The following is a 12,670-nucleotide window of genomic DNA, read 5'->3' as shown; positions in this document are numbered from 1 at the left end:
TGGATAATTATTTAGGCATTCATTAAAATCAACCACAATATAGAGACACTTTATTGTGTCATTTATCAACATACTTGATATGTATATCTAAAGTGCATTATGTTACAAAAAATATAGAAATTCAGCAGCACCAAGACACATTTACAAAATAAATACATCAGTTGACAAAATAAATTATGGTAAATGTGATAATAATAATTGGATTAGCCTTGGCAAAAAAAAAATATTCACAATGACCAATGTGCAGTTTCATAGAGCAATGGGGGAGACAGTTTTATTCCAATGCATTTACAGTATTTACAGACAATAAATATTTCTAATACTTTCCATATGTTCATTATTACAGAATCCTGCAATATGTCTTCTGAACGTCTCTGCTGAAAATTTCAATGCCTCCTGTAAAGAGAAAGAAGGGAAAGAAGAGAACAGGTTAATTCTCTTTACAAATGAAGAGACATAAAATAAAGGATGTAAATTAAGGAACACAGAATCACAATAGAAAGAGATTCAGGGGGCTGCTTGTAAATATCTTTTACAGAAGGTGATTGTGGGATCCACCTGACTTTCTAGAACCTCTGCTACAGGCCGAGTCTTTAATCTGATCAAATGGTCAATGTACAGCAGAAAGGAAAATGGGTAAGGGACAAATTTGAGAATTCAGAAATAAGGCCAGGCTGTGCAATACATCATTAAATACACCTTGCTTAGAAGTTTATTCCCCGGTGATGCCCAACAGAGGTGATGCACAGGTTGCTTATTCTGTTCAGGTTCTCACTGGGCCAATCTCTCACCAAGATAATGGGCTGTTGTGAGGGTAGAGTGTGTGATTTGGGGTAAAGGTTAGAAGGATGTGTAATTAAACAAAGTATGTTTGATTTGATGATATCTGTCCTTCTTTAGCTGTCCTTAAACAGTAATGAATAAAACTATCATTGGACTTTAGTTTTTGAAGCCAAAACTAAGATAGAATTGCTGCTAGTTTTTTGACTGAATCTTGCATTAGAGATTGGGAAAGCCCATTTTAAATTAGAGAATAAGAATCAATTAATTTAAAAGTATAAAATAACAATATTTCACATCACCACTGTGTTTGTTTTATTACCCAGAATAAGTTACCCCTTGGGACTGACACATTTTCGAACCTTTTAAACACTGTAATGACAGTATTTTAAGATGAGCTAGTGACTTTTTCTCTGCTTTTCTCTCTCCTTTTCTCTCCTCTCTGTGTGGTCTATTTCAGGGAATACATATTGGTGTCAAGGAAACAACTACGGAATGGAATCTGATTGGCTGTGTCACTGCATTAACAGCCAGAGTTTTACATGGCAGACCTGCATGGTTGTGAGACCTACCAAGAAGCAAACTCTTGACAATTTAGGAATTTTATGTGCAGCTTGAAGAATGAAAAACAAGTTTAGCATTTAGGGGGTTTTAATGTCTTAAGGAATTGACCTCTTCACCAAGAGTCTTGTTTGGAATGATGAAATAGCTAGCTCCTAGTTACACAGAAAAAAAATAGTTTACGATTAAAATTGTAAATGGTAGGTGGATATGGATGGATGCTATGAATAAAGTCCAAAAGGCAACTGTCAAACTCAATAATTTGCTTACTGTACTGATTTTTAAAGGTCTCGGTACTAAATGGTATTTAGTGAATTGAGTAACACAACCAGGGAGGAAATGAATAGTCTCAAACAATTATTTCCTCAGAAGGAAAGAAAAAGGAAATAAATTAAAGGACCAAGGAAAAGATCTTTTGATTAAGTTTCACCCTGCCCAGCCAGTTTGCTTGTTATCTGTCCTTCTGATTTCTCTTTAACAAAGGCATGTAGTGGAACAGTCAGGTAAAATATATACCATGACCTAAAAGTATATGTATATGTTTATTACACATATGAGTATGACAACACTTTAGACCTCTAGCTCTTCTGAGTACTGAAAAGCTTTTCTATTATTTCTAAATCAGTGTTTGCCAAGGCAAATGATATGGTCTCAATTAAATGAGTTCTACTGTAACTGGACATCTCATTTGCAACATCAAAAATTCCAAAATGTAATTTCCAAAATTTAAAGCTATGTATTTTCCACTGAATGGTTCACGTGAGAGGATCCAGACAGTGTTAGCACAATAGTTTCTTTTAAGAAATACCACCACTATTATATATTATAATCAAGTCTGTGCTTGCTATATCATCAGGCCTCTTAGATCATAGTATAATAATGCAAAGAGATTAAAAAGAGGACATTAATAAAAGGTTGGAGGCTTACAAATCTTTAAAATAGTTATTCTGAAAAGATTCTAGTTGGATTACAAAATTTGCATGACCCCATATGTTCTCATCAGTACACTCCTGAATTTCCCCACTCTTCCCTACACCTCTATTGCATTGTATTGGGAGAATGCCAACATCTGGCTGCCAAATGAACAGTGCTTTCCATGAACATCCCTCAGAACCAGGGAACAGAAAGGAGAAGCAGAAGTATTCTACTTCTTTCAGTCCTAGGTCTGGATTTGATTAGGGTACTGCCTAATTTTTACTAAATCTATTTTTTTTAATATCTTTATTGGAGTATAATTGCTTTACAATGTTGTGTTAGTTTCTGCTGTACAACAAAGGGAATCAGCTATACATATACATGTATCCCCACATCCCCTCCCTCCTGAGCCTCCCTCCCACCCTCCCTATCCCACCACTCTAGGTGGTCACAAAGCACCGAGCTGACCTCCCTATGCTATGCAGCTGCTTCCCACTAGCTAGCTACTTTACATTTGGTAGTGTGTATATATCCATGCCATTCTCTCACTTCATCCCAGCTTCTCCTTCCCCCTTGTGTCCTCAAGTCCATTCTCTACGTCTGCGTCTTTATTCCTGTCCTGGCCCTAGGTTCTTCAGTACCGTTTTTTTAGATTCCATATATGTGCGTTAGCATACGGTTACTAAATCTGCTTTAACTTAGAGACACCTTTGGGATAAGAATTGACGAGGGCTGGTTTTCAATTCTCCAGATATTTAAGAGCATTGCAAATTTTAAATGAATAGAATTTATTCAAAAGTATTTCTACTTCTGTTTTTATAACATATATTATATATATATATATAATGGATAAAAATAGGTTCTGGCAATAAAGTAAAACACTTGCATTAGTTATAAATATGTACAATTAGGATCATATCTTAAAATACACTGAATGTGTGCATTAAGCCAAGACTTACGGGGTTTGTTACCCCTTGTAGATCCATTAGATATCTGCAGATAGATCATTCACTATGCTAAAGACTCCTCTAGTGCCACTGCCCACTGATTACTGAAGCTGTACTACTTAGCCAGTATAACTATTATTTATATGCTATTTAATGATGGGTTTTGTCAACGTAACTCGAAGATAGATGTGTTGGTAAAAAGGTTCAAAATCCCCTTTGAAACATCACTCTGTCATCCTATCTCTACCAGTCAGGGGAAAGGATTGGAGAAGTAACAGGGGACTCTTTAAATAATGAGATCATTATTGCATATGATGCATTCTTGTGTAGTTTTCCTCTTTCTTTCAAACCCCACAGAAAAGCTGTACTGAAAAGTAAAAACCAAAAAAGATCCTATCAGCGGAAATGCAGGGGTAAAGTGCAGTACTAACACGGCGCTGGCTTAAGCGTCAGGAAATGAAATAAAGGCAGTTCTGAGGACAGCCTATCCCAGTTCCCAGGTCTGCTCAGTTGCCTTAACTGTGGAAGGCCTTCGTTTTCTATTTTATAAAATGAGATTAATACTTGCCCCGTTTTTGCCTCACAGAAACACACATAGGTAGATAGATAGATAGATAGATGATAGATAGATAGATAGATAGATAGATAGATAGATAGATGGTACAACCAGAACGAAATCTAAAAGCACCCAAATAATAATTCCATGTAATCTCACTTAATCTTCACCTGACCCAGTGAGGTTGGCACAAGTACTATCTTTATTTCACCGAAGAGGGGAGTTAGTCTTAGAAAGACCAAGGAACTTGCCCAACGTTATGAGCTTTAATAAGTTTAGACCCAAGACTTGAACCTAAGGGTTTTGGCTCCAAAGTGTGTGCATATGAGCATCTGTGAGCTAAGAATAAACAAGCCACATAGATGTGGTTTTATTATTCCTACTATAATACCCTAGAGGAAGTATTTCAACTTGCAGTGGGCAAATAGATACATGAGAAAAACTTATACCTTATAACCAAGTCTATACTTAAAAAATTTCAGAAATCATGATTTTTGTTCCATGAACTGGTAGAAACCAGAGTTAAATTTAAAGCCTGTGTTTAAAATTTTAAATTTAATTAAATGAAAATATATTTAAATTTTAAGTAAATTTAAATTAAAAAATGTGGACGGCTGAGAACTGTTTATGGTAAGATATTTTTCTGTAGTGTTTGTAGGTCATATCAAATCCTTCTGCATTCTCCCTTGGAGTGAAAAAAAGAAAGAAAGAAAGAAAGAAAAAACAATCAAAGCTTGACATGGTGTGAGTGGGGGAAATCAATACGTTTCTCTAACAAATGGTGAAGGTGCAGTAGCTTCTAAAGCTTGAGTGAAAAAACGAAAGGGGTTAGTAGAGCACTAAAGGATTGGTGTCGGGGTTTGTTGGTGGAGAAAGAAGCAGCGTGATTAAACCCCCGTGGGTGTTGAAGGGCTGGGAGCACACTGCTTTAAGGCAGGCCGTATCCTGAGCCATCTTGGTTTTGTAAGCTTTTAAATTGTGGAGCCATTGATTGAGGGACAGATAGGGAGGAGATTCTAGGTCTGTGCAAGCCAAAGCAGAATAGAGGCTCCACACCCCACCTGGGGACACGGAGGAGGAGCTGGGGCCCCGGGAGCCGGTTACCGTGTATTGAGCTCCAGCGATGTCGCGGAGATGTCAGACAGGTGGTCCCCTTCCAGCCAACACCCAGCCACGCCCGAGTTCAGCCAGGCCGATCGAGTTCGCCGCTTCTTCTTTTCCTGCTCCTTGCGTTTTCCAGGCTTGCTTTTCTTTTTCTTGCCAGGTGTCTTCAGTGGCTGCTCTTTGTACGTCTCCACCTTGTTGGTTTCCTGAGTCAAGTATCTGCCCTCATCGTCAGACCCAAATCGGACGGGGTGGTTCTTGGTGTTGGGAACAGGCTTGGAGTTGGGGGACACCTCCGAGGTAGCTCTGATTTCAGCTGTGTGGATTTCCGCGATCAGATGGTGAAGGAAGAATCGTCGCCGTAAATCTTGGATGGACTTCCCCTTGTCATGGAGAAGCTGGTGTTCAGACACAGCTCTTTTGCTTTAAGGGAAAAAGAACAGGAGGGGAAGGAAACAATGACGTTTTAGTAGATGGCAGAGACCACAAAGACTTGAGGAAAGCCCTTTAAATTGTCTAGTTGATCCAATACAGGATACAAACTAAGCTGGAAGAGCTGCAAGCTGACTGAGCAGGGAAGGGGCGAGAGCGGAAGGGAAGAGCTGGCCGTTAGGAGGCTCCAGCTCCAGCCTCAGCTATGCGGCTCCCTAGGTCTGGGACCTTGGTGAGAACATGAACGTTATTGGGCCTCAGGGGCCCCATATGTTTAAAAGGAAAGGATCAGATTCTGAGATTTCTATGTTGTCTTCTCAATTTAAAATATTATGATTCAGTTATTCAAAGAAATGGACAGAAATCATTGGGCTTTTTTTCCCACATTTTTCAGAGTTGTGTTGGGGAAATAAATCCAGGTGTCCTACTCTGGGAAACAAAAAGGTGGCTGATTTCACCTGAGTACTCGCCCCAGACATACTTGTGCATGAGCAGGCGTGCATGCACGCATACTACTCCCCACTTGAGAAAATAATACTACTACTGAATCTCAAAGAAGAGCAAGCTCTACTAGTAAAAGCAAACAAAGACTGAAGGATGAAGTGAGCTGTGAAGCCTGTCTAGGAAACCACCTAACAGACTGAATTTGAACATGATTGATATTAGACTATGGGCTACCAAGAACCTATATGTGAAGGCCAGCTGTCAGAGAGAGCATGCATAATTTTCTGTAAAGTAGTGGGTGGTCTCTTTAAAATGACTTTGAGTGTTGAAATTAAGTGAGATCATTCTATTTCATCTGTGCGTCTCTTTTTTTTTTTTAATTTAGAATTTCAGAGGGTAATATCTTTAGTACTTAATTTAGAATTTCAGAGGGTAATATCTTTAGTACTTAACTTTTCTATTTGTTCTTTGTCTTAAAAATATCTCTAGAAACAAATATGATTTTCCTATTTAAACAACACTCTAATAAAAATATAGTGAAAAAGAATAAACTAATTCTCTATCAATTCTTTTAGATAACACCCCAACTCTTGCTTAAATGTCCATTCATGCATTCTTGTATTATTCTGTGTGTATTTATTAACCAAATTTAAGTATTGCATACATGAATCAGTCATATTATGTCTGCTACAACTATGCTGCACCTAACTCCAATTTCTACCACTGAAACAACCCTCCAAAGTGGCTCATATTCAAAAGTATCTGAAGGGGCCTTCCCTGGTGGTGCAGTGGTTAAGAATCCGCCTGCCAATGCAGGGGACACGGGTTCGAGCCCGGGTCCGGGAAGATCCCACATGCCGCGGAGCAAATAAGCCCGTGTGCCACAACTACTGAGCCTGCGCTCTAGAGCCCGCGAGCCACAACTACTGAGCCTGCGTGCCTAGAGCCCGTGCTCCGCAACAAGAGAAGCCACCACAATGAGAAGCCCACGCGCTGCAATGAAGAGTAGCCCCCGCTCGCCGCAACTAGAGAAAGCCCGTGCGCAGCAACGAAGACCCAATGCAGCCAAAAATTTAAAAAAATAAAATTAAAAAAAAACTATCTAAAGGTATTTCACAGGGCTGCATCCCACATATTTTCATTCCCCTGACACTACGATAGATTTATCTGGTCTCATTACTTTCATTAATACAACTTTAACTCCTCAGAGAAATATGACAATAATAAATAGCACTCTCCTCATTTTACAGATGTGGAAAGTGAGGTTCAGAGAGATTAAAGGCCTCACACTTGCTCACATGATGAGAACAGGCAGAACCAGGCTCCAAAGACGAAGTCTTTTAATTCTAAAACCAAGATTGTTTTTAGACTTCCTCAACCCTTTCTCTTACTGAAGCTGAAGTGTATGTTGAGGAAACAACAAAGGAAGGTCATAAAGAGACTGTGGTAGGCACCATGGCAAGGGGCAAATGGACAGCAATTTATCAGTTTCCTTGAAGACCAAGCTTGTCCCAAGAAGTACATTTTCATCACCAGAATAACGAACCAGGATTCCTAGTCTGGATTATCACTGGGGGAAGGAGAGATTGTCTAGTTATATTGTGAGTCCCAGAAGGGTAAGGCATGAAAACACAGTCATTATTTCTCTGGACCTTATAGCCAGAATACCAGCTTCCTTTCAGCATTTTAGCGTGTGCACTGACTTTAAGCCATGAAGCTTGTGCAAAAAAGACATGACTTAATGGAAAGGAATTTAACAGGAGCCTGGTTTAAATGAGGCATGAAGGAGTCTCTCTTCCTTTTTGAAGGTGCCACATGTGACTAGATTAAAATTCACTTACTTTGTGGCAGTAGTTAGTATCCTGGAAACTCTTAATAACCTACAAATTGGAGGCTTTGCTACAACAGATTTATATTGTCTAATAACATTTTTAAAGAATAGGACTGATATACTTGCAAGTATTATAAGTATTGCAGTTAGTAAGTATCTTTTAGCAAAATGTCACGTTAAAGAAAGAAGTTCTTAGGTGTGATCAATTATACTATTTGGAGCTTTTATTATTTTCTCAATTCCTGGCAGATAGCCACCCATCTGTATTGTTCTCCAAATGTATAATACAGCCTATTCTAGCTTAACTCGGGGTCAAAACTTTTAACAGTTGGTCTGCTCTAATCAAGCCACCGTTGCTCATGCCTCCTCTGACTGGCATATATGCCTGTCATCCTGGCTAGCCTGTCAACTGTGAGTCATGGTGCCTTCCTAACTCAGGCACTGCTCTTTCCCAGGATGGTTCTCATGGGAAATGGAGTGATCATTCTATCCTCTGTTTTATAAAAAGCCTACAATATGGTACAACTTTGTCCAGATTAAAATAGTACATCTTTCATGGGGTACAAAGATTCTTTCTGCCTTTAGGGGTAATTATTAATATATTAGAAAACACAGACTTTCTTAAATGTTAAATCTGAAATGCTGTTACATAATTTACCTACTAGCTCAAAGGTGTCTGCATTTAAAATATTGTGAAGAATGAATTTCTGATTGAGCAACTACACTAGAGGATCAGGAATATAATAGTGTCTTTATTGTCAACAAGGTCCAGGGAGTGTTCTATTTATTTTCCAAATAAGACATTAACTGAGACAAGGGTAAGTGACTAGCATGTACAAACTAGATGTACACGGGTGGTGGGCAACATGTTCCAATTACGGAGGCTTTCACTTTAGATAATTCTGAAGTACTTAAGTTATAAATATGGCCTCAGTAACAGTCTGTTACTTTATATGTCTGTAAACATTGCATAGCACAACGGTTCACATGACATTTATTACATACCCAACATGGAAAAACAAGTATGCTATGTTCATGGTCTCCTTTGATTATTATTAAAAGATGCAAAAATGTGGAGGAAATGCTTAACACAGATAACTCTGAATTCAGTCAAAATACAGCTCTTCTGCCTTAAAAAAAAAATCACTCTCAAGGGAGTTTTCAGGGAAGAAGATTCAATTTCTAAGGAGCTCTCATGGAGCATAGGGAATAGCTGGAGTGATGGGAATTCCGTTTTCAGCACAGGAAGAGATGGCATGCTCGTGCTGATGCTAGCCTCCTAAGGAAGCCATCTGGGTTTAAGAAGAAAAGTTCTGTGGTACATGGAAGAGTCAGGGTTAGGGTGTTAGAGTTAAGATGACTCACCAGAAGTCCCTTCCAACCCAAATGACTCAGTCGAAAGTTATGCTTTTCACTAAGTGGAATAGACCCAGTCTGGCTCCCAAGCAAATCAGTCAATGATGTTTTAGGTTTCTGAATCTGCTGGGGCTTTCTTTCTAAGTTAAACACAAAGACCGCCACCTGCTGAAAGCCACGTACATCTGGACAAGAATGTCCTCAGGTCTCCAACTTACTCACGCTCTAGACTCATTAAGTAAAGTCCTTTTGCACTCACAGGTCCAGAAGGTTCACAACCTACATTGCCATGGCCTGGGAACTGTTATTGTAGTAGTTTCCTCTCCCTTAAAAGTTAGCCGTTAGCTAGAAAACATCTAAAGCAGTTTCCCTAATACTTGGTGTGAAAAGTAATCGGGGAGTAATATGATTTGATTATATGTTAAAATTTCTTTCCAGGATCTAGGTTGATTTGTCGTAATAGTAGACTAATGCTTTGTCTAGCGCACAAAATTTACTGTTACTTGGTAATAATGCAAAAATAATGACTCTTTTTTTAAACTCCATTTGGCTGCAATAATTTGATGAAACCTTTTAATCTGCTGATGATTTCAGCCTCCATGAAAAACCATGGCTGTAATGTGATGATCTATTAGCCACTAACTATAAGAATGTTTTGTGGTAGTTTTATAACCATCTGCTGAGTGTGAGTGTTTAACTGCAATATTGTATTTCACCCACAAACAAAACTATAACAGAGTCTCTGGCTGCTAAATGGTTTCTGATGTGTCTTTTGCAAGGTGCAACAAGGAAAGAGTTAAAAATAGCCTTTAGGACTAACTTAGCACTATTTTTATGCCATAACTGTAGATTTAATCATGGCCCGTTTACTGTTTCTCAAAAGAGAAAGCAGGTATTTCTTAAGCAACTTTAAAGAAAAAAATTGGCTCTGTTCCAAGACAGTATTTTTTGACCAAATAAATACAGCATTTAAGTGTGCTTTTACAAATGTACTCTTCATCTATATTTATATATGGATTTTACATAACTGAATTAAATACAAGTTTCAAAATGAGCAAAAAGTCAATACAATTTCCAGAAATACATCAGCAAAATGTTGATTTGAAGAATACAATGCAGCTTTATCGTCAGCAAAATGTTCTACACAATTTGCCTTAGGAGATTCATAATAGATTTTCATTTTGGTGCCAAGGTTCAGACATGTCTAAAGTAATTTCATTTAAGGATTCTCTGCTTTAATAATAATAGACGAAGGGCACATATAAAAAGTTGCCTTTTTGTACACCCTTGGGAATTTACAAGAAAGCACCAGGAACTTGATTGTAAGTATTAGATATTGCTATTTTTATTGTTAGTGTAAACGTTCTCCGTAATTCCTTCACCAGAGGCAAACTTGTCTCAGTTCTCAAACTTTACGGTTTTCCCATCCTGAACACCTAGAGTGCAGCTTAAAGATCACCCAAAGATGGTCTTACACACATTAATGAACTGCTAGGTCCAACGGATTATTAAGCTAGTGTACTCGCCCACTCTTCCAACTTTTCAGTCACACAACATGGTGTTATTTCTCTGGTGTGCTTTGAGGTATGATTATTTTAAAGTCAAAATTATCCTTAAAGAATCACCAAATGAAAATGCCAAGATACAAGTTTTCAGTCTACAGTGCAAATATTTGACTCCAGATTAAAGAGCTGTTAGCAATAATTCCAAGGGGGGAAAAAGTTTCCACACCTAATATTCATTTTGGAATCAAGCACTCTAGCGTTCTTGAACGGTATCAATACCAATGTTGGAGTTGTGCCATTGCAAAGTTGTTACTACTTCATTATATAATATGCCTACATTATGTAATGTGGTCCATTTTATATGCTTAAAATTATGTCATTCATAATAAAATTAGATGTAAAGTTTTTGCTTTTCACACAAAACCTGTCACCCACATGCAGTATGTACGTATACAAGTGCACACAGACATATGTCGCCTGAACCCCTCAGCTTCCTCCGAGTTATCTAAGTTTCTTGCAATCTTCACAGTTTCAATATCTTCCCAGGTCCTGAAAGTAACCCTTTTTTTTCACTAAAGGAGATTTTGCCTAGAGGAGATTCTGTAAAACGCTCCCTCTCATGGAAACACAAAAAATTTGTCTCTTGCCTGTTGCCCCTTGAGGTTCAACCAGTTCTCCCGCCGGGTTTGAGGAGCCAGGCTCAGCACCGTGCAGGTAGCGGATCTCTCCGCTCTCTAACCCGGGCGAGGAGCATCACTGACCGCGGCGAGCGCTGGGCAGCGCCCCAGCCTGGTGGCCTCTCCCCCTGGACTCCCCAGCCCTCACCCGGCGCCCTGGGGAGGACCGGGCACTTACAGTCGGCGGCCGAGCTCCTCCACCGAGCGCCCGCAGGAGGGCACCGAGTAGCTCAGCAGGAACAACGCGACGCTCCACTGCTGAACCAGCCTCCACAGCATCGTATCCTCTCTCTCTGGGGACCTGCAACGGAGAGGAAAGGGGCCCGAAGTGTCAGTGCGGCATCTCCATCTCCCCGCACTACCCCGCTGCGCCCCTTCAGCCTGCTCTCAAATAGCCTCCTCAAGGGCATCTCCCAAGTTGCAAAGAACAAGAAAAAAACTTTCTCTGGAGCCTCTCGGCACTTACTTATTTAGGAACAAACTACTGTGCTTTTTCCAAACCACACAGGCAAAAAGGGACCAAAAAGAGGAAGAAAAAAAAAGAAAAATCAGAGGCGCCTCCTCCGAAATAATAACCAAAATGAAATGGGTTTATATATGTATCTATGATGAGCAGCGTGTTTACACGTCTCCCATAGCAATGTCTAATTAATCTGGCCGGCAGTATCTTGGGTTCGGGAAGCAGGGCTAACCCCTTCTTAAAAAAAAAAAAGAAAGTTTCCCCTTCCGAAGTCCGCTTCTTTGCGAACTAGGCCGTCTTGTTCCAGAGCCACTTGCAGCGAGACCCACATATATATACCTAGCTGTCTGTCTACCTCCTCTGGTGGGCTGGTTGCTTCCGGAAAGTTGATTACACACACCCTGGGAACCAGTTTCAAGTGCGTGTGTCGTCGATCAGGAGGGCCAGGTGGCGGCGAGGGCGGGTTAGCAGCGGCGCGGAGGGGCGGCGGCGGCCTGAGCGAGCGGCAGGGCAGCAGCGGCCCCGCTTCAAGACCGGGGAGGCATGCTGGCCGGGCGGCGCAGGTTGGAGGAGAGTTGAAAGCCGAGCAGAGGAATGTTCACACGCTCGCAGGCAAACCTGCCGGAGAAGTGAGCGAGTCGCAAAGAGGTGGCGCCCTAGGAACGCGCGCGGGGCGAGCGAGGGCGCGGGCGCGCGGGGGGCGGGGGAGGCGACGGGCGGCCGGAGCGGCCGGAGGGGAGCCCCGAGCCGGGAACATCCCGCCGGCCACGGGGAGCCCCCCTCCCTCCCCGCGGCCCCCGGCGCTGCCCGGAGCTCCCCCGAGCCCCACCCCGGAGCGCTGGCCCCGCCGCGCCAGCCCGGGGCCGGGGGCGTGGGCGGATCCGCTCGTTCCCGCCGGGTCCCTCCGGCCCCGGACCGCTCCGCGGATCTGCAAGCCGAGGTCCCGAGGGCGTGCGGACCGCCCGGAGCAGCCACGACCCCCGTCGCGCAGCTGCAGCCGAGACCCGCGGGACTCGAGCCCCGCGGGCGCCCAGGCCGCCGGGGGCGGTCGGCAAGGAGGAGGCCGAGGAGCCGGGGCGAGAGCCCGGGCGCCCGGCATCCT

At 41.6% G+C, this 12,670-nt stretch overlaps 1 protein-coding gene across 4 annotated transcripts; it reads right to left on the bottom strand.

Annotated features, from left to right (window-relative positions):
- On the bottom strand, positions 1-12,168 carry PTHLH (parathyroid hormone like hormone). 4 transcript variants are annotated; one of them, XM_030830484.2, is made up of 4 exons: positions 11,908-12,168; positions 11,287-11,409; positions 4,864-5,286; positions 1-396 (listed from the first exon to the last, which is right to left on the bottom strand). In XM_030830484.2, the coding sequence occupies exons 2-4, from the start codon at positions 11,385-11,387 to the stop codon at positions 387-389; spliced, it is 534 nt and encodes a 177-aa protein (XP_030686344.1). In that variant the 5' UTR covers positions 11,388-11,409; positions 11,908-12,168; the 3' UTR covers positions 1-386. The 4 variants fall into 4 exon arrangements, with proteins under 4 accessions (XP_030686344.1, XP_030686346.1, XP_060161893.1 ...); XM_030830486.2 differs by having other exon boundaries at positions 11,924-12,168; XM_060305910.1 differs by having other exon boundaries at positions 11,969-12,168.
- Between the last annotated feature and the right edge of the window lie 502 nt (positions 12,169-12,670).

The sequence above is a fragment of the Globicephala melas genome, chromosome 10 (assembly GCF_963455315.2).
Source record: "Globicephala melas chromosome 10, mGloMel1.2, whole genome shotgun sequence".
Lineage (NCBI taxonomy): Eukaryota > Metazoa > Chordata > Mammalia > Artiodactyla > Delphinidae > Globicephala > Globicephala melas.
The sequence above is the reverse complement of the archived record's forward strand: the minus strand, read 5'-3'. Positions and strand labels throughout refer to the sequence as shown.

What these genes read in the sequence shown, in the direction of transcription:
- PTHLH (XM_030830484.2), bottom strand. Translation starts at nt 11,387, where the DNA reads ATGCTGTGGAGGCTGGTTCAGCAGTGGAGCGTCGCGTTGTTCCTGCTG. An exon ending in GAGGAGCTCGGCCGCCGACT is followed by an intron (nt 5,287 to 11,286) that starts GTAAGTGCCCGG and finishes TTTCCCTTAAAG; the next exon opens with CAAAAGAGCTGTGTCTGAAC.